The 25,456-nt window shown below is 40.3% G+C and overlaps 1 protein-coding gene across 2 annotated transcripts in view; it reads left to right on the forward strand.

The window, feature by feature from the left end:
- The window catches only part of nvl (nuclear VCP like), a 32,394-nt gene that overhangs the window by 3,355 nt on the left and 3,583 nt on the right, over nucleotides 1-25,456 (forward strand). The window contains exons 3-22 of one of the 2 annotated variants that reach the window (XM_030441835.1): nucleotides 645-715; nucleotides 2,763-2,815; nucleotides 3,842-3,932; nucleotides 4,057-4,117; nucleotides 5,471-5,716; nucleotides 6,377-6,482; nucleotides 6,704-6,780; nucleotides 7,443-7,577; nucleotides 7,903-8,004; nucleotides 8,123-8,240; nucleotides 10,107-10,251; nucleotides 10,415-10,727; nucleotides 11,900-12,121; nucleotides 17,323-17,427; nucleotides 17,915-17,977; nucleotides 18,271-18,390; nucleotides 21,872-21,971; nucleotides 22,220-22,326; nucleotides 23,664-23,740; nucleotides 23,968-24,059. In XM_030441835.1, the coding sequence (XP_030297695.1) occupies nucleotides 645-715; nucleotides 2,763-2,815; nucleotides 3,842-3,932; nucleotides 4,057-4,117; nucleotides 5,471-5,716; nucleotides 6,377-6,482; nucleotides 6,704-6,780; nucleotides 7,443-7,577; nucleotides 7,903-8,004; nucleotides 8,123-8,240; nucleotides 10,107-10,251; nucleotides 10,415-10,727; nucleotides 11,900-12,121; nucleotides 17,323-17,427; nucleotides 17,915-17,977; nucleotides 18,271-18,390; nucleotides 21,872-21,971; nucleotides 22,220-22,326; nucleotides 23,664-23,740; nucleotides 23,968-24,059 (2,404 nt within the window). The remainder of the gene's footprint in view (nucleotides 1-644; nucleotides 716-2,762; nucleotides 2,816-3,841; nucleotides 3,933-4,056; nucleotides 4,118-5,470; nucleotides 5,717-6,376; nucleotides 6,483-6,703; nucleotides 6,781-7,442; nucleotides 7,578-7,902; nucleotides 8,005-8,122; nucleotides 8,241-10,106; nucleotides 10,252-10,414; nucleotides 10,728-11,899; nucleotides 12,122-17,322; nucleotides 17,428-17,914; nucleotides 17,978-18,270; nucleotides 18,391-21,871; nucleotides 21,972-22,219; nucleotides 22,327-23,663; nucleotides 23,741-23,967; nucleotides 24,060-25,456) is intronic. The other variant, XM_030441836.1, reaches the window with a different exon arrangement.

Raw genomic sequence — 25,456 nt, forward strand, 5'->3', positions numbered from 1 at the left:
GTTTACCTTGACACTGGTTACCGTTACATCCCTGCTTCGTTCACTGCTTCGTTCCATTGCTTAAGAATCCATTGCAGTAGGCTTGCAGCCCAGCCAGTGTATGGTATTCTGCAAGGTGGTGTGTTGCTTGCATGCAGCTGCCCTGCTATCAAAGCCCATTTCAATAACCTCCTGACACTCAGTTTGTGTGCAAACACAGTTGACCAGGGTAGATCTAGTGGGGCAACAATTCCACAGTTTGAAAGGTGCCTTTCTCTGACACTGACACATTTGAGGTTGCTTGGCTCTTAACAAGCCATGTTCAATTTAGAATGTTTAACTGTGAAGATTTCATGGTTATGTTCTAAAACTACTGAATCCAATAATTGGGAAGGGAGTCCATTGACTTTTGGCCATATAGTGTGTATCAGTAACTGAACAAGAGACAGTGATAAATGACAGTAGGGTCACTTTCCTGCCATCAGAAGAGATCAGGGTGAGACAAAAGTGGTGATGTCACATAAATGTAACAGCCCAAGTCTGCTGGTGTTCAGCTGGTGTGCTGAATTTCATGCCGTTTCCATGCTGTTATAGAGACTGGGTCTGAATTTTCTATGTTGGAGTCAGTCACGTTGACTCTGTTTCATGTTGACTTCTGTTTTCAGTATCTGGCAGCCAGCAACAGGGAATATGTGGACCTTTCAGCCATGGCCCTGGATCTTCAAAAACTCTACAGGCAAGTTAATCAAAATAATGATTTTTTTTTCCAAAGGCATTGTAGCCAATTCAGTGGTCTGTCCACTGACCATGGTCGCTGTATACGGACCATATCTGACTATGTTGTCAACGCTATTGCCAAACAAATGTTGGACATCGTAATCTTTGCTAATTAGATATACACTTTTATCGAAATGTCAGAGATTACAGTTATTTGTATATTAGATATTATCGATTATGCCATCCATCAAATGACAACCTGAAGAAGTTTGGCTGAGTTCTTGATGTCAAAAGGGTTTGATGTTATCAATGTGTATTTTGCTATGGAGCTAAGATTAATATTTTGTCCACTCACAAAAAACAAGACGATGTCATCCGGTATGCAACTAACTAAGCCACACACTGATTTGCTAATATTATAACAGTTCAACCTAGCTGTGTCAGTTTTGTTGAGGCTTCTCACAGCTCTGATCATCAACAAATTAGTTTGAACCATGTGCACAGGACATATTTAACTTGACTTGGACTCAACATGAAGCAACATGAAGCTGATCAATGAGCCAGTGTGCACTTTATGCAGTCTTAAGGTTCCTGGTTCTTTCATTCATATGATGTGGGACTGCCCACCAGTTTCACAGTTCAGGTGCGAGGATTGATTTCATGTCAGCACCTGTTCCAGTAACTATTCCCTTCTTGTTCAAAGCTTAGAAAAACCTAACCTAAAAGATGCTAGCTGGACGAACTGCTGCTAAAAAGATGGTTCCATTGCGATTCTCATTCCCTCACTATTAGACTGTAGATTCTCTTGTTCTTAGGTGTTGTACATGTATATTTAGAACTATCTACAGCTAGGGTTATTGGAGCAAAAGAAGAAAATGTGTCCATGTGGCATCAAGTGGTGGCTGAGCGGCTGAAAGACTTGGCAAAGTGGGTTTTTCAGCTCCGAATCTATATACAGTAAGGTCTGTTCTGTGTAACTTCTGCATGGGATAGATTTGAAATAATACTACACAGAACCAAATTGTGTTGCAAGGAAAAGAAAATTAGCAGAGACATGAATGGTTGAAGATGACCAGTTTGTCATTTGGTTAAAAAATGCTTCCTGCTGTTCATTTGATCACTGTAACCATTCAGCAACAATTATTTGAATGAATGAATGTTGCCAAGTTATCTTAGGGTATCTTGTATGTCTTGTAGACCTATTTGGTCTATGTTGAGGACAAATTTCAACCCAGTCCAGTGAAATAAAGGGCTATTGGTGAAGCCTCAAATAAACACAATTAATCACTAAAATGCTGAAAAAATAGCTCAAAGTTTTTGGAGTAGAGCTATAGATTTTAATAGAAATTTCTTCATGATGTTCTTTTGAGAAAATACATGAAATGAACTGGGAAAGTTCTGAATTTTGGGTGAGTTGGCATGGAATGACCCAGAGCTCACACCTTGATGATAGTGTAGGCTATATTTGATAAAGGTTTTATGATTTCTGGCAATTTTCCAATGGCCGAAGATGGTAGAATGTGGATTAGGACCACAGAGACCACGCCAAAGACCACTCACTTACTGGTCTGGACCACTAGCTTTAGTGCCCCTAGCGGTAGTCACCAGTGGTCCGTGTACAGTGTTCATGGTCAGTGCTCAGACTACTGAATTGGCTACTGCCCTCTCGATTTCTTTCCCTTTTCAAACTCAATCAAAGGTGGTGACTCATCTTAATTTTGCTTCAATCCCACTGTTCACCACTGAATTCTTTACTCTGGAAACCATCCAATAAATAAACACAGATACATTAAAATGTATAGAAGTGTTCTTTTTCTTTGAAGCTGTTCATTTACTCTTCCATCATTGAGATGAAGACTTCAGTGTACCACAATAGGGCTTAGCTGCAGCACAAAGTACAAGCACAAAATTATTGTACTTGAAAAAAAACTGCATGCACCGTTAGCGCCTTCATGAAGGGAAAGTTATTGCAGGCTTTTTGGATTAGGCAGGTCAGTGATTGTATGTTGATACATATGTCTGTTCATTAGAAGTCATGAATTGTTTGGTTTATATCGTCTCCATAGAATGGAGTATGGAAGAAGAAACAAGACGGCATTCAGGATTCAAGTAGAGAAAGGTAAGAAAAGGCAAAAGCACTGTAGTTTGATGCCTTATTGCATTTAGACTATATATATATATATATATATATATATATATATATATATATATATATATATATATATATATATATATATATCTATATATATATATATATATATATATATATATATATATATATATATATATATATATATATATATATATAAAATGCGACCATCTGGTAGCAGTCTGGAGCCCTGTTAAGGATAGTTTGTTTTGTCTACCCAGTGTACAAATTTGTGCATTCCTGGCTGCATTGAACAGCTCACACTGTCCTTAATGACTCTGTAAGGACACTTCCACACAAAGCTTAAAAGCTTGCCAACTCCTTTCCAGTTAGTTAGAACTGAGAAAGTGTCTTGGATGAGAGGTGAAATGTCTACAAGATACTGAAACAAGTCAAGTAGTCTACAATACAGAACCTAGGTTTACCATCACCTGGATGACTGAGAACCTTCATCAGCATCGTCTATGACACATTTTTAACTATTCCTTCTTGTTAGTTCAGCAAATGTTAAACATGAAAACATATCTTTCATTGTTTTAAAAATATTGTGGCAAAACAAAAGTGGTCACTCGAGACGCATGTTAATGCTAGGTGTGAACTGACGGATCTAAAGCTGTCCACGTGTAATTGGGTCACTCAGGATGGATGACCTGAACAGGGTGACAGGTGACAAATGATGGATGACAGTAGATGTGTTTCATCTATGATTATCTAAAACTTTAAATTCACACTATTGATGGGCATACAGGATGAGGGTGAGCATTGTTTTGGTTTAGTTTTAATCAGGATGACTGGAATTATTGTCATGCAGTCATAGGACAAAAGACCCATCCTTTTAAAGTAATACTCTTTAATTCTGTTAAACCAAGAATAATCACTTGCATGACCTCTCCAGCCTCACAAACCAACTTGTCCATTCCAGTGATCAAATGCTTCTTTTGGAGTATATACTGAGAGAAGAACTGATTTTTCTTTTCCCATCTACCTCTTCTCTAGTGTATGAAGCCATCACAAAGGAGTCTGACGTTACTGATCTGGAGAGCAAACACTTGGCCAAGAGGGCCAAGCATAACCACACTGACACTGGGTAAATGACCCTCTGCTTACTGCCTAGTTTGAACCAGTAGGATTATGTCGTTCTTGACGACCCTCTCTCTAGCGTAACCTCTGTTCACATATGCAACTCATGCCACTCAAATGTGTGTTCACAGTGAAGGCAGCAGTAGTTCAGAGGAATCCTCCGAGAGTGATGACCATATTCTGGAAAACACTGTAAGAAATGATATGAAGGTTACATCTAATCTGTGGTAGAAGCAAGTTGGTCATAGAGTTTTGAAGCTTGTATTATTACATCATATAACCCACACCAATTGCTAATGAAATATATCCATACATTCAGCACTCAGAGAGGACTTGGCTCCACAAATACTGCACAGCCCTTTAAATTAGGTATAGAAATGATTAATAAAGTTTAACATTTTTAGTCTTGGTCTGGGTCTACATCATGTCAAAATACACACAATGCCAAACCATCAAGCTGATAGGAAAGACCAGGCTGTGTGTACATTTTAAAACTTTAAGGATGGATGTTCGAAAAACTTTCAGTGTGTCAACACTGGCTCGATAGTGCCCCCTAAAATTTCCAGGGGTCATACTTTTACTTACTAGGCCGTTAATCCAATACACTTCAAACTTGGTCAGCCTACAGACAAAACCTTAAAGATCTTAAAGAGTTTTCATCAACAACGTAGCCATGGCAAAGCATCAATTTGTATACTTTTCCAAAACCAGGAAGTTGTGGGAAACTCCACAGTGCTTGTCTGAATCGGCCCCAAACTTAACATGTTTCATGAGAGTTCCAGTCTGAGAACATCAATGTTGCAATATATTCAGTAATAGTCAAAGTGCCAAATAGTGGCAACAGGAAATTGCATGTTTTATACTCTGATCTACTACACCTCCTGGTTTGACATGTATTTGGTCAGAAAACCCATAAGACCTTGATGATGCATGATACTAAAAACTCCAAGTTTTTGATGAATTGCTTGGACATGCCAGCGCCGCAAAAATCAGTGTAATGCTATGAAATTTCAAGCTACTGTAACACTCAAACCCTATCCAATCTGCTCCAAACTGAATTTGTTTGATCACAGTCTTGCCTACTAGGTCCTAAACTCACACCACCCAACACAAAAAGTGTTACCTATACCTAGTCAAACTTTTCACCAAAGATAATGTTGATTATTTATTGTTTTATAGAGAAACAAAATACCTTTGTTAAAGGTAATATGAAGGGATTTCTTAAAGCTTTTGATCTTGTAAAGGAAAACACAGTCATTGTCTTTTTAAAGAACTTATTAAGTTCATTTGCAGAGCCTTTATACATTACAAAACAATGTGGGAGACAATTACTATTACAATTTTTTTGAATATAATTTTACACAAATGTCTAATATGATACAATGATGACGTGAAGACATCACTCTGACATCACAATGTTCTGCAAAAATGTTCTGGCCATTATTCAGCGCTACAGCTCAGGAATAGCAACTTTGCATGAAGGGGGTTATCCTAGTGGACTGTGAGATTTGACCATACCTTGATGCTGCTTTATGCCATCCACAGCCCACCAACCACATGAACAGCTCTCTGACATCTCTGTACCGGAAAGGACACCCAGACTCCAGCACCTGCTCACCCAGGAGTGATCAGTTCACTGCCAGCAGTACTGCTAACATAACTAACCCCGCTCCCAGCACAGGCACGCTGGTCTCTGCAGGAGGATGGTTCATTGACAAAGGCAGGGGCCCTGAGAAAAGTAACATCCTCATCGACCTGTGTGACGAAGAGCCAACTAATGCAGAGACAAATGTATGTATGTATGTATGTATGTATGTAGGTATGTAGGTATGTAGGTATGGAGGGCATGTCTGTACTAAAGATGCAGTAAGGGTGCACAGTCAGTCATCCTAATATAACACTTTGTGCCAACATTAAGCGTATACATCCTCGCAGTATATATCTAGGTGTGCTGGAAAATGCTGGAGATGTTTATAAGAATCTGTAACTGGGAGACGAGGAAAATTGGCTCAGACACTGCCACACAACAATATTCCAGCCAGTCAGACACAGAGACACCAGTTGCACTCTGACCTTTACTCTTGTCTCTGTTTCTGCTGGATACTCTCCCTCTGTCATGTTCTCGCCCATGGGGAACAGACACTATCAAACACCATGATTGATAGTAATGAAGCATAATTCACATCAGAGATATTACCTTGCCAACTTAGCATAAAAATGTTTAATATTTAAAATAGTAGATAAGTCTTTGGCTGTAGAACATTACTTATTGAGGTTGAGGCTCTGAAATGAATGTGAAGGAGGAGGTTTTTCATTGCCTCCAAAAACAGGTTGCTTAATACAACAAGTGAAGAGTGAATGAAAGTTAGTGTGGCCACCTGATAATGTGACCCTTCATTCAGCTGATGATACTCAACTCATACACTGATTGCCATGTATTTTTGTCTCCAGCAGACAGATGTGCCCATGCTGGAGCCTGAGAAATCTCACAAGAAGTCAAAGAAAAGGTTGAAGAGCTCCACTGACACTACTGATTCTCGCACTCTGAGCAGGAAAGGTACTACTCCGTCTAGACAATGCAATTTAACTATGAAATACTCTATATTTTTAATGTATTATTGAACCACACACACACAACAATGCAATCCATTTTGAACTTTCATTATTTATGAATACATGTATTTTTGTTAACAGATAACAAGTCAATCCCACAGTCAACTGTGATCTCTGTAATAGTCTAGTCTGTGTCTATGTTTTTCTGTATGAATTACTTCTTAGCAAAATCCAAGTCCCCAGAGCTACAGTATCCCTCTTTGAAGTTTGAAGATGTGGGAGGTAATGAAGAAACATTAACGGTTAGTATCTTTAAACACTCTGTTGCTCACTGTTGCCGCTACTAGGAAATTTGCTGTAACTCAACAAAAGTCAGACACTAGCCCCATTCACACTGCCCTTTGAGTGCGGGCATCCTGCGCCAATTCTCCGCATCCTTCTCTGTCTGAAAGTTTCGGATGTGGGGGCGGGGGGGTTGCCGCATTCATTCAACAAAATAAATAGATATGTCCCACAAAGCAACATTACAGGACCAAACAACAGACCAAACAGTCACATTTCTGCCATGCATTTGTCTCCTTACACTATTGTGTCAGGCAGGGTCTGCTGTTTATTGATGTGATTATGTAATGATGTCATTTAGAGCTAAAAACTTAACTTTGACACTTTCCAAGATGTTTGGTGGGTCAGGATCTCAGTTACAACACATTATAACGTCTTTTGCATCCGCAGCACTCGCTTGCTGTTTGAATTGACATCCTGGTGCGACATTACGCCGGAGCTTCTTGGTTCTGTGTAAAAAAAACAAAGGTGGAGAATTGGCGAGCCTCTGCTGCAGAGATAATGCGGTGGCTCTGTGTGAAAAGGGCTACTGTTTAATCCCACATAACAGGACTTAATGCTACAATCTGCATGTGTATTGTAGTTTTCACCCAGCTGTTTACATGATTTGACATTGTTGCAGGAGGTGTGTAAGCTGCTGATCCACATGCGTCACCCAGAGGTGTACCAGCAGCTTGGAATGGCTCCTCCAAGGGGCTTTCTCCTCCATGGACCTCCTGGCTGTGGAAAGACCCTGCTGGCCCAGGCTGTGGCTGGGGTGAGTATATATTAAGTCCTATTTCCTGAAACCTAAAAATGCAAACAAACAGAAGAAACAGAACATTACTCTACCATGTCTGTGGTACAGTTGCAGTTGGCTGCCAGCCACAGAGGGCAAGTGGGGAGACCTGCACACTAACTAAGAATTCATTCAGTCAGAGTCAGATTTTTGGATTTGTGTATTGTTTTTTGACGGCCTTAGCAGCTTTTTGAGTGAACGCAACAGGAAAACGGTAACTAGAAGTGCAAATTTTCCAGCTAGGAATAAAAGTTCAGTGTATTTTGGGCATTTGTGAAATGAAAGAATGTGTTGTGTGTTTCAGGAGCTGCAGCTGCCCATGTTGAAGGTGTCTGCCCCCGAGCTAGTGTCTGGAGTATCTGGGGAATCTGAACAGAAGCTCAGAGAGCTGTTTGACCTTGCTGTGGTCAGTAGTATATTCTTCTTGATCATACTGTATAAGTGTTGTTATCAATAATGACTGATAAAACATTTTGACTGTGTCTTTGTCTCTGAACATCACTGGTTCTTTCCTCCCCTTGCAGAGCTCGGCTCCATGTATCTTGTTCATAGATGAGATAGATGCCATCACCCCTAAGAGAGAGGTGGCCTCGAAAGACATGGAGAGGAGGATTGTAGCCCAGCTGCTAACCTGCATGGATGGTAGGATACACTGCCTTTGCCCAGAGTAAAAAAGAAATAGCTTCATGATATTGAATACATAAAGACATGGTCAAAAGTTGAAATCCACTTTTTAAGAACATGTATATCATGAAAGTCTTCAGTTCCAATGATTTCTCCAGCTCTCATTTTTCTGTGATGAATGAGAGGAACACAAACTACTTTGTGACAGAAAACATTCGTGAAGTTTGGTTGAATAATTAATTTATTATAGGTCTTCTGAAAATGTGACCACATCTGCTGGATCAAAAATATACATACAGTAACTTCAATGATTTTAGTGAATATAGAAAGTTTTGTGAATCAAATGTTCTTTGGAGCATGGCCTCTTAACTTCTTCTGAGTGATTCTGATTGATAACAGCTGCTGACTCTTCTGGGCCCGTGTTAATAGGGCGTGTTTGATACACTCACCAGACTCAGCCACAAACACTATAATGGGAAAGTCTAAGGAGCTCAGCATTGACCTGAAAGAGCACATTATTGATTTGAACAAGTCAGGAAAGTCACTTGAAGCCATTTCAAAGCAGATACAGGTCCCAAGATCAACTGTACAAACAACTGTTTATAAGTATAAAGGTCATGGTACAGTTAGAAAACACAAACTATCCGCTGCTGCTGAGAGAAACCTGGTCAGGACAGTCAAGAGTCAACCAAAAACCACCAAAAAGCAAGACTGCAATGAATGAAGCTGTTGGAAGCGAGGTGACAGTGTCCACAGTCAAGTGTGTTTTACATCAACATGAGCTGAGAGGCTGCCGTACAAGAAAGAAGCTCTTGCTCCAGACGCAGCAGCTTAAAGCTCCACTCATGTTTGCTGCTGATCACAGGGACAAAGAAAAAACCTTCTGGAGGAAAACCCTGTGGTCAAATGAAACAAACTTGTAGTTGTTCGGCCACAATGAGCAGCAACAGATTTGGTGGTGTGAAAGGTGAGGCCTTTAACCCCAAGAACACCAAACCTACTGTCAGACATGGTGCTGGCAGTATTATACTGTGGGCTGTTTTGCTGCCAGTGGATCTACTGCTCTAAAGAAAGTAAATTAAATAATGAAGAAGGAGGATTATCTCCAAATTCTTCAGGAAAACCTAAAATCATCAGCAGAAGATTGGGTCTTGGGTGCAGTTGGGTGTTCCAACAGGACGATGATACCAAACACACATCAGAAGTGGTAAAGGAACGGTTGATCAGGTTAGAATTGAGGTTTTGGAATGGCCTTCACAAAGTCCTGACTTAAACCCCACAGAGAACATGTGGACTGTGCTTAAGAAACAAGTCTGTACCAGGAAGCCAACACATTTAGTTGAACTTAACTTATTCTGTCAAGGAGAGTGGTTAAAGAATTCAGCCAGAGGACGACCAGAAGCTTGTAGATGCTACCAAAAGCATGTAATGACGTGAAAATGGGAAAGAGATATTTAACCAAATATTAGAATTATATTTTCAGAAGACCTATAATAAGTTCATTATTGAAACTTCATGAATGTTTTTTATGACAAGGTAGAATGTGTTCCTCTCATTCATCACAGAAAAATGGGAGCTGTAGAAATCACTGGAGCTCAAGCCTGCTACGATATACTTTTTCTTTACAAGTGGATGTAATGTGTGTGTGTGTGTGTGTGTGTGTGTGTGTGTGAAATAAACTTAAGCTGCAAGAGGAAATTGCAGGTACAGCAAAATCGGTCTCCTTTGACAAGATATTTAAATAACTGATGATTTGCGTCTCTCTATAATTGATAAGTGACTAGTCTCCACACATGCTGTTTGGTACATGTATGAAACACATGCAAACTTTAACTAGACTTCCACAGGTGAGATAATATTTTTCTGGTTCTCTTCTCCTGACAGACTTGAACAGTCTGACAGTGACAGCACAGGTCCTTGTCATCGGTGCCACCAACAGGCCAGACTCCTTGGACCCCGCCCTCCGCAGAGCCGGACGCTTTGACAGAGAGATCTGCCTGGGGATTCCTGATGAGCCAGCTCGTCTCAGGTCAGTTAAACGTATTTAAGGAGAAAAGGGGATCCACATTACTATGTAAAAGTTTGAAAGGATGATAATTAATCCATTAATTATCTATTATTACATTAAAAAAAGTAAGTTAAAAAAATGTTTATGTATATCCACTTAAACCCAATGCTTTGTGCTCTGTCAGGATCTTGAAGACATTGTGTCGAAAGCTGAAGTTGCCAGAGGATTTTGACTACCAGAAGCTAGCCAGGCTCACACCAGGCTACGTGGGTGCAGACCTTATGGCTCTGTGCCGCGAAGCTGCTATGACCGCTATAAACAGGGTTTTGCTGGAAACAAGAGGACTGTCACAGAGCCATAGCCAGAGCTCCAGTAAAGAGCTGCTACCAAGCAGAGATCAGACTGAAGCTGATGTGACGGAAAAAGAGATCAGAGAGCAGCAGACAGCAAACATCAACCCAGGAGCTGAGGAGGAGTCAGGACAGAATCAACAGCAGGTATGAGGAGCTTTGATAATGCATCTCACAAACTCTATTGAAAGGAACAGTTCACCAAAAAATGAAAATTCACTCACCATCTAGTCACTCCCATGCTGATAGAAAATAGCTTAGTTAATTCCAACCGTAAAGATTGCTGTGTTTACATGTTATGAATGTGTTTTCCTATCTGTAAGGCATATATGAGTTTTCATTTTCAGTCAGTTTCAAAGCAACCTGCCAATCCTAAAGATATCATATGTAAGGGTTCTGCAGTAAATATCTAAAAAGGATTAGACTTTGTGTATTTTGTTGAACTGTGTACTTAGATTATCCCAAATACCCAACACTGCTGTCTTTGTGTTTCCCTAGACACAAACGAAACAATCTGTGTTTTGTCTTGCATAATACTACTACTAATAATAATAATAATAACGACAATAATGATAACGATAATGATAACAATAATAATAATACTTATTGTTATTTGTATTATTATGTGAGACAAAATTCAGATTGTTGTAATAATAATAATAATAAAAATAATACTGTTATTATTATTATTATTATTATTATTGTTGTTATTATTATTATTATTATTATTATTATTGTTATTATTATCATCATTATCATTATAATTATCATTATCATTATTATTATTATTATTATTATTATTATTATTATTATTATTATTATTATTATACCTGCAGCAGGAGTTGCAGTCTGCAGTCGTTTGAAGTTCAAATTTGTAAAGTTTGACCAAATAAACAGGGTTTTTAATTGATAAATAAAAAATCTGTTTAATCAGAATTTTAAAGAAAATCCCCAAAAGTCAGAAAAACATCTGGGTCTTGAATTATAACACAAATATAAATAAATGTTACTTATTTAATATGTTATAATAAAGTAATTGAAGAAAAATTACTAAATCATGTGGAAAAAATGAAATAAAAAAATCAAAATTTCTTCCCCTAAAAACTAAATTAAAACCATAAATAAAAGTGTTGCATACAAACTGAAGAGTGGGGCCTGTTTGTCATGATAATGTACATCTGCTGCTGAACTTCAACACTACCAAGAACATTTTTAGTACCTGTCAGTTTGAGAGTGTTGACATTTCCAGTTCTGGGTTTTGAGCTTGTTTTTTTTTCCTGCTCCCTTGTGTTTTCTGATGATTTGTGTTCTCCATCCAGCAGGGGGAGCTGTGTCACTTGTTGCACCTGTTGAAGAACACTGATAGACTGTCAGAGGAAGAGTTGGCCAGCCTGTCCATCCTCATGTCAGACTTTCAGTCCTCTCTGGCCAGTGTCCAGCCCTCAGCCAAGAGGGAAGGCTTCGCCACCGTGCCTGATGTCACCTGGGATGATGTGGGAGCCCTGCAGGACATCAGAGAGGAGCTCACCATGGCCATACTGGTAAACACCACACTGATTCACACTTAACATCCAGGATCCGTCCACACGGGCGAAAAAGATCTTTTTTTTCTCCGTCTTAATCGACATCGTTTTAAGAATATTTGCGTCCATACGGATCCACTGAAAACGGCCTAAAACGCTGTAGTTCATATTCCAGGCCTCTAGGTGGCACTTGACATTCACCAAAAACGGAGAAGAAGACACGGAGCATGCGCATTAAGCTTGCGCGCTGTAAACAGACAGTAGACGAGTAGACGGAGAATCCGAACACAACAAGAAGAAGATTAAAATGGCTAGTGCAAGGAAACCAGAATTGTTTGTGTGGACCGTTAATGAGGTCAAACTGCTGCTGCGACTCACAATCACCTACAAGACGAGTAAGTTGCAAGAAAGGCTCAATATCTTCTGCGGCACGAACACGAGCATGTAGGCCGCCATTGTTGTTGTTGTTGTTGTTGTTATGGGACGTCGCGGGGTGGGGCGATGGCGTCATCGTTTTGGAAAGTATGCGGATTCGCCGTCCACATGAAAACGGGAGGGCTGCGTTTTCGGATTTCTCCACCCTGAGACCCGTTTTCAAAAAAGTGTGTTTTCAGGCGCTGCGTTTTCAGGATCCGTATTGACGGTCGACCAAAACGATGCAATATGTGTGCGTTTTCGAAAAAAAACGTTGTCGTCAGGACGGGGCCTCAGAAAAGTTTCATTCCTGGCTATGGGGTCACTATTCTGCAATAATTTGTCATACTTGTCATACTGTTGCCATAGATGTGGAGGGATTTTTTTGGATCCCAACATTTGTTCCGCCCTGCGCTCTCTGTGATCTTGATATAAAGTCTTCAACTTTTTATTTTGTTGACAGTGAGTCATTCACCATGTCCTTGGTACTTTTTTACAAATGAGACTCGGCTAACTTCCTACTGGGACCATCAAGTCCTACAGGGGCAAAAGATAAACCTTGTTAGTCTAGCTTGTTTTGTTAATGTTATTCCATGACTGAGTACATCGTCCCTTTTAACATATGTTGCTCGAAATTAGTTCTATAGGATATTGGGATGTTTTACAATTTCAAGTCTTGATTGTTAATTCTGACATATCTGATGTTTTTTTTCTTTTTTGTGAATATCTTTGGTCCCCAAAAACAATGGGACATGTTTCATTTCCCTGTTATCAGATATCCAGTAGCCAACTGTGGACACAAACCTCAAAATTAATACACAGCACAAAGTCAAACACGGGTATTCCCACCATGCACATTGATGACAGCCTTACACGTTTGATTCATAATCCTCACTAGACATCAGATTTTATTTTGCAGCATGGCGCTCCATTCTGCAATGTCAGCAACTTGGACTTCCTGGAGGTAGGGCTGGGCGAAATGGCCTAAAAATTGAATCTCCGATTTTTTCACACCAAACTCGATTTACGAGTTTAATCGATTTTTTTATTCTTCTCAAGACCAAACTTCAAATTACAAAGAAATTATTAAAAGCATTGCTTTTATCTTAATGCTATGATTTACAACAAATTTGCCCTGCCACTGTAAACGGTGCAGCTTCAAACTCACTTGAAAAAATATATAAAAGTGCATCCCTTTTGATATAGTGCGTCCCTTTTGATAAAATGCTTTTGTAAACATAAATTTAACATGTCAGATTGCTTGCTATTATAAAAACAGATCAGTTTCCATATTGGTATTGATAAAGTTTTAACATAACTTTCATTAAATACTTTATTTTGCAAAAGGTGCCTTTATTTACAAAAACGTATTTTGTATCCCTGAAGATATGTAAACTAAATGAAACATCTGCATGCATTGCACAGTAAACATGACATGTTGTAGATGTACAGGACATGAGGTGTGCTTGCTGTCTGTTTTACGCATTTTTGGCCAGGAAGACGAGCCTGTCTGCTTCCTCTGGTTTGAGACATCATGCCCCGTTGTGGCTTCGTAACACAAACCTGCGGTCGGACATTTTCAGCATGTGGATGAACCTCCGGCTTTTCCACTGTATATACGAGCAGCATGTCTTTAGCGATATGCAATGTGACTGCATCCGTAACAGCTGTCCACCGGGACCCTTTCTTCTAATACGGGACACAATGATTAAATGATTCTGCTAATGCTGGCTGCTTTTTAGCGGGTATCTGTGGGCTGCTGCAGTCTGTACATCTCGTAGTGAACAACAAGTGTCCCACTGTGATCCAGGCGTCTGTTTGAGATGCTGAAATAAATGGTTCGGTCCGCTGCCTTTAGTTGCAACAGCCTTTGAATAAACTTTGCAGTGGACGGTGGTTTGTTCGAGGTCCGACGCTACAAAACCAAGCTACTGACGAGATGGTGCCTTGTGAGGAACGAACTCTTTGCTCGCTGCATGTTGTGTTTGTTTTTTCTGTGGAAAGTCAATGCAGGGGGGGAGGGCGGAGCCTATTATGAACTATGAGGAGTGGCGGCGGAGCAAGTTAAATAAAAAATTGATTTTAATTTTTTTAAATCGTCCTAAACCAAAAACTTGAATTAATCGATTTTGCCGATTTATCGCCCAGCCCTACCTGGAGGTCACATTGTGGTGGGTCAGGGGCATAGACATGATGCTTCAACTGGTCCCAGAGATGCAGTATGAGGTTCAGGTCCGATGACATTCCATATGACACCACCAATTTACTGGAGATGCATGGTGAGAGCACGATGTGGGGATGCGGTCTCATTGATGGACATGTAGTTCGGGGGTACTGCTGCCGTATGGTCCAACCATGGTCCACATGTTGCCTGGTCTGCTGCAGAAGTGCATGACGGTGCCTGGCATTCAAGGGTGTCACATGTTATGGTTGTCTGCCGTTCAATAATAGTGGTGTTGCCTGTTCTGGATGGTCTGATCAGACACATTGGTTCCTCTGACAGTCCTCAGACATCTCTGTAGTCGTGCTGTAGTGGCTACACTATGAGGCCTTTCTTACAGTGAATCGGTGTTACGATGTTGAGCGACCAGTCTGCTAATGACACTCTGAGACCCCTGTCCATTAGCAACATCAATTTGCCAACTCCTCGTCTGTATACGGGTCAAAGCCAGGTGGCGCTCCTCAGTCAGTTTACGTCAGTTAACCATGACAGTTTCAAAAGGCCACAATAAACGCTCACTCATTATCAAGTGCCTTTTACAGCCCCCAAACAAAACTATATTTGCTAGTTTTGACTTTGACCCCTCATTTGAGTTGGAGCCCCACAACTGAGCTGAGGCAGTTCCACAAACAAAAATATTCATTTTTTTCAACACATGACTCTCCATGAATAAAACTATTGACGCAACAAATATACTGTTGGGAAAAATACATGCACCCATATACCAATATACCTACAGTGGGGCAAAAAAGTATTTAGTCAGCCACCAATTGTGCAAGTTCTCCCACTTAAAAAGAGAAAATCACTTTTTATTTAAAGAATTTCTTTGCAAATTATGGTGGAAAATAAGTATTTGGTCAATAACAAAAGTTCATCTCAATACTTTGTTATATACCCTTTGTTGGCAATGACAGGTCAAACGTTTTCTGTAAGTCTTCACAAGGTTTTCACACACTGTTGCTGGTATTTTGGCCCATTCCTCCATGCAGATCTCCTCTAGAGCAGTGATGTTTTGGGGCTCACGCTGGGCAACACGGACTTTCAACTCCCTCCAAAGATTTTCTATGGGGTTGAGATCTGGAGACTGGCTAGGCCACTCCAGGACCTTGAAATGCTTCTTATGAAGCCACTCCTTCGTTGCCCGGGCGGTGTGTTTGGGATCATTGTCATGCTGAAAGACCCAGCCACGTTTCATCTTCAATGCCCTTGCTGATGGAAGGAGGTTTTCACTCAAAATCTCACGATACATGGCCCCATTCATTCTTTCCTTTACACGGATCAGTCGTCCTGGTCCCTTTGCAGAAAAACAGCCCCAAAGCATGATGTTTCCACCCCCATGCTTCACAGTAGGTATGGTGTTCTTTGGATGCAACTCAGCATTCTTTCTCCTCCAAACACGACAAGTTGAGTTTTTACCAAAAAGTTCTATTTTGGTTTCATCTGACCATATGACATTCTCCCAATCCTCTTCTGGATCATCCAAATGCTCTCTGGCAAACTTCAGACGGGCCTGGACATGTACTGGCTTAAGCAGGGAGACACGTCTGGCACTGCTGGATTTGAGTCCCTGGCGGCGTAGTGTGTTACTGATGGTAGCCTTTGTTACTTTGGTCCCAGCTCTCTGCAGGTCATTCACTAGGTCCCCCCGTGTGGTTCTGGGATTTTTGCTCACCGTTCTTGTGATCACTTTGACCCCACAGGGTGAGATCTTGTGTGGAGCCCCAGATCGAGGGAGATTATCAGTGGTCTTGTATGTCTTCCATTTTCTAATAATTGCTCCCACAGTTGATTTCTTCACACCAAGCTGCTTACCTATTGCAGATTCAGTCTTCCCAGCCTGGTGCAGGTCTACAATTTTGTTTCTGGTGTCCTTTGACAGCTCTTTGGTCTTGGCCATAGTGGAGTTTGGAGTGTGACTGTTTGAGGTTGTGGACAGGTGTCTTTTATACTGATAACGAGTTCAAACAGGTGCCATTAATACAGGTAAGGAGTGGAGGACAGAGGAGCCTCTTAAAGAAGTTACAGGTCTGTGAGAGCCAGAAATCTTGCTTGTTTGTAGGTGACCAAATACTTATTTTACCGAGGAATTTACCAATTAATTCATTAAAAATCCTACAATGTGATTTCCTGGATTCTTCCCTCCCATTCTGTCTCTCATAGTTGAAGTGTACCTATGATGAAAATTACAGGCCTCTCTCATCTTTTTTAGTGGGAGAACTTGCACAATTGGTGGCTGACTAAATACTTTTTTTCCCCACTGTAACTAATTTTGAGTAGTGCATAATAGATTGTTTTAAAGTATTTTTTGGCCTTTTATGGCTTTATTAATAGTGCAGCTGAAGAGGGTGACAGGAAACAGGGAGAGAGAGAGGGAGAGTGACCTGCAGCAAAGGGACCCAGGCCGGGAGTTGAGCCCGGGTCCGCTGCAGAGCCTCAGCACATGGGACGCCTGCTCTACCAACTGAGCTAAATGAACCTGCTGTAACCTGGCTGGCACTGTGTATATTCTGAGTGTTAGCACACAATGACAAAGTTGTCTGTCTCTCTGTGTGTGTCTGTGTGTGTGTCTGTGTGTGTCTTGCAGGCTCCGGTGCATTCTCCAGAGCAGTTCAGAGCACTTGGCCTCAGTGCTCCATCTGGTGTGCTGCTAGCTGGACCTCCAGGATGTGGAAAAACATTGCTGGCTAAGGTTTCCCTTCACACCAACAGAATCATACCTGATAGTTAGCTGAGTTACACAGTCATATCACTTCTTTAAACACCTTTTTGTGCAATTCACTGTAAAATGTTTGACACTGGTATTCTGTTATATACTGATTTATAAGGCAGTGGCCATATAGTGACATCACAACCTTACAGCAGTCCTGAAGATTGAAGGGATTGTTTCAGAATACAGGCTGTTTATTACTTCATGTGTTTTGAAACTTTCACAGTGCTTATGTAGCACCTTAACCTGCTGTAAACTCACATGGACAGAAAATCTCAGTTGGAACGGTAGTTGACATTTTAATAAAATGTTTTCTGCCCTCTGCCTAAAACCGGGAACAGTTGGATCAAAATGTATTGACAGATATTTCAAAGCCATTGATATCTAGACCAATATTTGACTCTCTTTGCAGATAGAGAGTGAAGCTGGCTGTTGTCTCACTGTGTCTCACTGTGTTGTCTCCTGACAGGCTGTGGCCAATGAGTCAGGCCTCAACTTCATCTCTGTCAAGGGTCCAGAGCTGCTCAACATGGTGAGTGACTGAGCTGCAGGAACATGTTGATGTAGTGCAGGCTGCCTATGCATGGCTGCATTGTGTTGTCTTGGATCTAAGTGCAACCAACAGACACTCCCTTATAAGCCTTTAGCCTCTGCCTGTAAGGGGCTCACTCAGTTTGTTCTGCTAGCATCATGTAATATTGCAACAGCTTTTGGAGCAATACATTATCCTTGTTTTTGTTATCCATATTGACCAGACCATTTATCAGAGTGGCCTGAGAGAGAACTAACTGACTGCACTAATTCAATCTGTGTGTTTCTCTACAGTATGTGGGAGAGAGTGAGCGGGCTGTCAGACAGGTCTTCCAGCGAGGACGCAACTCAGCTCCTTGTGTCATCTTCTTTGATGAGATCGATGCTCTGTGTCCTCGCCGCTCAGGCCATGAGGTGAGAGGTCTGAGATGAGGTCTGAGTGAATCATGAGCAAGACATCAGATTCTTCAGTGCAAAACACTGGCCACACCATTGGCATACACTAGAGACAGCCTGAAGACACAAAATGCGGTCAGCATTTTAGTAGCGGGGGCTCTGCTTTTCCTGCTTAAGTTGATGCACATCTGCTTGTGAAGTAGAAAAGTGTCGTTTTGGAGACTTCTGAACAACTTGACATCATGGCGGAGGCTTTCAAAACAATGGTGTCTCAATGTGAGTCATGTGCTGCTAGTTTGTGGCCCTTAAAGGCATGGTATGTTATTTTTGACCATGGGGCTCTCTCAATCAAAACAAAACCGCTGAGAACATTCTTGATCCATTATTCATGTTGGTCTATATGTCAATTTGCATACAGACGCACTGTCTGCTAACTACTTCGCTAGAGCAGTCTGAGGGAAAAAGTGAAGCGTGCGGAAAGAAAGACAGAAGCTTAGTGTGGTAACATTTTCACCAGAAAGGCACAAATTCAAATACAAGTTAAAATGTGTGAAGCTACTGGTTTGTTGGTAATGTGGTAGGGCATAGTGCGAGTAATGCTACTGAAGTAACACCCTGCTGCCATGTCTGAGGATGGCTCACAGCCACTTCATCAGTGCAGTCCAGTGTGCTCCTTTCTCCAGCGCTGACACAGTGCTGGAAACTAAGTGAGACTAGTGTGCTCCTCACTCAGAGACTCTCCATCTGCTACATAGTGCACAGCCTCACTGAGATGCTCAACATGTTCACGTTCCGACCCATGTGTACCTATTATTATACATTATATGATGACATGAGAACACATCTTAATCGAACTTGGCCTTCATAACACACCTGTAGTCCCTGACTGCATCAAACACATTTGTGGCACTAATTACATACTGGAAATAAAATGTGCTCTAATTTTACAATCCAGTAACTCTTCATTTCTTCCATTAGTTTCTATTGTCACTATTTTACCCTCTCAAGTATTGTACTGAGGTGTTACAGAAATGTGTGTAGCGTAGTAAAATAAATGTGTTCATTTTCTTTAAATACAAGGGTGATAAGATGTCCAACAAATAAATACAAACCAAACAAACAAAAAAGATGAATGAGGATTTTGTAAAAAAAAAAAAAAGAAAATCAGTCAATTCTTTCTGTACTCAGTTTCTTGTTTGTAGCACCCTGTTTAGTTGAAAATGGCACTCACCCAAGGAACAAGAAAAAACTCCTTTAGGACAAATCCTCTGGAGGGCCTTCTTAAAGAGGAGTCCCCCTCCATGAAAATCAGCAGGTGGTGGGATGGTGCTGCTGATCATACTGTGCTTTAAACCTGTCCTTTGCCAGGACTGATGGTTTGTTACAGAAGAGATAAAGAGCAGGTTGTAGTGGAGATCATGATGTGGCATTTGGTACAAGTGATATTGTGATGGTCGTCTTCATCTTCATCATCTCTTGTCCTCTTCCTGGTCACAGATCCAGGAAGTAGGTCCTTCTCATTTTCTGGGGCTTCATGGTCCTCATCACTGTCCTAACTATTGTAATCAGTGCTGCTGCCATTGCTGTCTTAACAGCTGTCTGCATTACTATCTGCAAACTCATCCCACCAACTGAATCTTCTGCTGCTGCTGTGGTCGTCCAGGTCTCTGGGTCCACCCAGCAGTGGCTCCTCTGGCTCAATAATCTGGTTGGTTTCCACCTCAACCTCTGGAGGACAGGTTTTCTTTCCCATCCACCCGCTTTGGAGATGACACACAAAAAACATGTTTATTTGGCTCAAATTAGTAAAATAAGCCTACTTATGAGGGTGAAGTGAAAATTATACAGTTATTCTTTTGATGTCCCTCATTGACATAATGCATTCCCGAGCCCCTTACCCTAACCTTAAAAATCATAACTAAATGCCTTTACCCTAACCATAACCTAAAGGTAATTCTTACAGCCTCACACAGCCACTTAAAGGCCTGTCCAAAAGTGAGGAGCAGCCAAAATGTCCTTGCTCCTACTGAAATTTTTAAAATAAAGAGGAGTGAAGAGTCTTTTGATGGGCACTTGGCAGTGTTGGGGAAGTTCACTTTCTAAATGAACTAGTTCAAAGTTCAGTTCACAAATGTTAAAATGAACTAGTTCAGTTCATAGTTCATAATTCAAAATTTTGAACCAAGTTCACAGTTCCAAAAATGAACTAGTTCATATTTTTTTTTTTTTTCAATATGTTGCTGCGAGCTATTATTTTCTAAATTATTGCCACAGCCCATTTAGAACCACAGACAGCAATTGTTCTATCAGTTTTAACACTGAAACTGCAGCTCTCCCACAGTATACTGCAAAGAAGGTTGTCCAGCTGCGGCTGGGAGATGAAGACAACGGAGCCGCTACTGTGATTGTAATGTGATTTGGGTGGTAGAGGATCTGTTTTGGCTCGCTGTTGCCGTGTCTTTTGATTTTTCATTCACTCGCACAGACCTTGAAGGCTAGCCGGGTGCTTTAGTACAGTGTGCCGTTTCAGGTTCGCTGTTGACGTTGTTGATGTATGGAGTTGCTTCTTGAAACCCGGTGGGCAAAGTTTACACAAAAAGGTCAGATTTTTCCCACCTGGATCATGACTGACCTTTTCATAAAATACTTTTAAGTAATCATACATATCATCATCAGTCATAGATGGCGTATTAATGGTGGAGGCAGAGTCTGAGGTAGTGCTGCTGCCTTCATTTGTTTTTGCCTCCATGCTTCACATGTTGATGACGCATGTGGCGGTGCGACTCTGTGGTGGCTGGTATTGCCAGTGTTATGTCCGTCCAGGACGAATTAATCTGTGTTCGTTTGCTAATGCCTCACTGCATGTTTGGTATGCAGCTGTTTCTGTCTGAACTAGTTAAGTTTCGTTTTGACCGAAAGTAAAGCGAGTTGCGTGCACAAAACTCGCGTCCAGCGTCCTTTTAATACACAACAGCCAGATTGGGTGTTTTTTCGCTACCTGTTCACGGTGTGTTTTAGCCGGTTTTCGCCTGGAAGGCTCGGTGGAAATCTGGCACTGTCTTGAACAAAGTTAAACTGTGAGAACGCGCCGTTCACAAACGCCAGAATGAACGCGTTCACAATAACATTCATCAGGCAGAAATACAGTACGTTCAGTTCACGTTCGCCCAAAATATGAACGAGTTCATGTACGATGTACGCTCTGTAGAGAGAAAAGTAGATAGTAAAATCAGAAGTTTTAACCAAGAATGCACAGACTCTTACATATTCATTTTTTCCACGGGTAGCTCAAGTGAATATGTCTCATGTCTGAAACCGTGACCATCATTGAAGCAACAATGTAGAGGCACCCCCAGAAATCTTTAATAGGGAGGCAAGAAGGGCCTTGTAACAGGATGGCACTGTGATCTACTGTATAGCTGCTGTTCATGCAGCTTGTTTTTGATGTGACTTAGAGAGGTACTGTATGTGTATATGATGAGTGTTGGTGTGTCTTCAGTCAGGAGCCAGTGTGCGGGTGGTCAACCAGCTGCTCACAGAAATGGACGGCCTAGAGACGCGACGACATGTGTTCATCATGGCTGCAACCAACAGACCAGGTACCAATCCAGCTTCAGTCAGACCTATATATATATATATATATATATATATATATATATATATATATATATATATATATATATATATATATATATATATATATATATATATATATATATATATATATATATATATATATATATATATATATATACATATACATATATACATATATACACACACACACACACACACACGTGTTATCTATTGCTCCTATAAACACTATCACTGTCTTATCTCTTTCCAGATATTATCGACCGAGCCGTACTCAGGCCAGGTCGTTTAGATAAAACCTTGTATGTGGGTCTGCCTCCTCCAGCAGACCGCCATGCCATTCTGCTCACCATTACTAAGGTAAGAGGTAGTAAATACAATACTTAACGGCATTGCCTTTTTTTTACGCACGATAAACACACACGTTATGACTCTCAGCGTACTCCGTAGTGTGAGAAATCAGAAAGTGATGCAGCAGTCATGTTGTGGATGGCAGGAGAAACAAACCTCCACGAGAAGAAATGGATAAAGAACCCTGCCAGAGGGTTACCTCGATAAGAAAAATGTTATTTGCGTTAGTCTCAAATGCAACTTGCTGACCAAACACACAGCTGATGCATAAAGCCCATGGTTTGGTTAACCTTTACAAGTGTAAAGTTAAACTACAGTGTGTTAGTATTACTAAGGAATGTTACATTCAGCTCAATATGCCAATCTTTCAGCATATTTTTGAGGATTTGTACCTTTGAGATTATTCTGGAGAATATTCTTGACAGTATTTGTCATTGTTTTGGATTGTTGCAATAATAATAAACATGCATTCGCATAAAGCAAAGATATTTGTCCAGTCCCATTATGATTAAGTATTAAAAATATACAAAATTTCCCTTAATTCCAGTTAATCTAGAAGTTAGCATTGCCCTGGTTCCGTCAACAGAAAGCCTATAGGATCTTTGAATTGGACTTAAAAAGACTTAAAGACGAGGAGAACAGATGTACAAAAATGCTTTATGAGACAGCTTAAATGTCTGTCTCAGAACCTAAACAAGCCCTGCTGTGTTCATTTATGCAAGTTACCTGTAAGACCTTCAAAACATGTTTCATCTTTCCTCTCGTAAAGAAATTGCCATATTTACGTGTCCATTTTTAAATCTAGTATCAATCGTGTCGGGTATAAAATCTGAATCATGCACTGGCTGATTATCAGTTAGAAAGGTTCTTTGGACAAGTTGTCCGTAACCAGGTCCATTGTGCCATTGTGGGACACGCATTCAACTCAGTGTCACCTGAATATCATATGATGTTTCTTTCACATCCTTGTGTAGAGGGATTAAAAAAGCTTACTTAAGGTTTTACCTGTGTCACTTGAAAACAGTTGTGCCATGTTTGGAAGGAAAATATCTCTTTTCTCCCTTGGTAACTGATAAGTCTTTTAGCTGATCATGTGGCTACAGTTTAACCTGGCAGCATCAGGTGTGTTGTCCAATTCTCTGTTCAGAATGATAAACCACAATCTAGTAGTTCAGCACATGAGGCAGCCAGAAAAGTGACTCCATCATCCAATGGAGCTGTGTCACTGGGAGGTGAAGCTGCTAGGTTAGCAGTTGTAAGCTAGGCTAACACCAAGTCAGACCATGTTGTAATGCACAGAGATGAAACAGCTGTTGAGCTTCTAAAGTGACTCATTCATGTTACAGGGCGGGACCAAACCACCGCTGGAGCAAGATGTCTGTCTAGAAGAGATCGCCTCTGACGAGCGTTGCGATTGTTTCAGGCAAGTCTCTGCTGGAAACACCAGCTGGCCTCAGACACCAGCCTGCCTGTTTTCTGAGAAATCAACTTGCTTAATCAGTAGACATGTTTTTTTTAAGTTGAATTTGCTACTGTCTAAATGCAGAAGCACTGATCTGTAAATATTAAAAACAGAATGAAATGTGATCAACACACAGTCTAAGTGTGTGTGTGTGTGTGTGTGTGTGTGTGTGTGTGTGTTTGATCCAGTGGTGCTGACCTGACTGCGTTGGTAAGGGAAGCGTCTGTGAATGCCCTGAGGGCCTACCTGAAGTTGCAGCATTCCTCAGCCTCTTCATTTGGTAACTTGACACCTGCCCTTCAAACATTTACAGTGAAATATGAAACTAACAATTTGAGGTGTGGGAGTAACAATGGAGTAGATTTGAATATTAAATAATTATCATATTGAAATATATATAGTGTTTTTTCTTTTCAAATGTGCATATTATTAGAAATAATTGAGCTACATACCAGATCTTCTGCTTGATTTCCATGTTTGTGAAGTAGTTCAGTCCTGTTTTTAGAAAATTACATTCAGAGCATGCAAAGATGTACTTCACCCCTGGAAAGATGATCCCTTGAATAAATGTAGCCAGTTTATAAAGCAGAATTATAGATGGATGGATGGATGGATGGATAGATGGATAGATAGATGGATAGATAGATAGATAGATAGATAGATAGATAGATAGATAGATAGATATTATATATATCAATATTGAAAAAGGGCTATAGTATTCCCTTTTGCTCAAAAAGTAGAAAAATGCACAACAACCAGAACGTGATACACACCAGACCAATAAAAACCTGTGATGATGTCCATGTTAAACAGGACACGGTACGCCCACCTGGCAACAAACAAAAACATATCAGGAGAAAAAATTGCGATTAACATGATGGTGATTTTCACAATACAGAAACAATATGGCAGAAAAACAGTAGACTCAAATATGTCTCTGAAAACACTGCAGGCAGAAGTAGGCAGTGTTGTAACAGAATTGTGCTTTAGAGTTTATCAAAACTGCCTAGTTTCAACATTTTGATCAGTTTTACAAAGCTGGTTGAAAATCTGCAAAATATCAAAAATGATTCTTTTGTAGTCTAAAGCTGTTGTGTCCAGTCAAGTCTAAACAGTGACAGTTTAGTTTCCTTCAGCTTGTTTTTCTTTTTTTCATAGTAAAGAGTCAACTGTGATATAACAGCAAACAGTCAATACAGTTCTTTAGTATGGAAGCAAATTTGTACCGTAATTCAAATTAAAATGCATTTACAGAAATGCTTTTTCATTTTCAGAATGTAGCTGCATTTTTTGACTCATAAATAAAATTATTAATAAATCATCCAAATTGCATTTTCATTTTCTTCTTCAAGACTGCTTATGTAACTTAATTCAAATGATAAAGAAAATTACATTTAAGATAAAATTTTCAAAAGATGGCCCAGCAAATAGGTACCAAAATTCAATTTGAAATGTCAAATTTGAAAATTAAAATGCATTAGCAGAAATGCTTTTTCATTTCAAAGTCAGAGCTGCATTTTTGACTCATAAATAAAATTAGTAATAAATCATCCAGATTGCATTTTCATTTTCTTCTTCAAGACTGCTCATTTTGTTACACAAAGACAAAGAAAACTGCTTTTTCGTTTTGAAGCCCTCCCCACGCAAAAAAAAGTCCAAAATTCAATTTGCATATAC

This window comes from Sparus aurata, chromosome 15 (assembly GCF_900880675.1).
Source record: "Sparus aurata chromosome 15, fSpaAur1.1, whole genome shotgun sequence".
In the NCBI taxonomy this organism is placed as follows: Eukaryota; Metazoa; Chordata; class Actinopteri; order Spariformes; family Sparidae; genus Sparus; species Sparus aurata.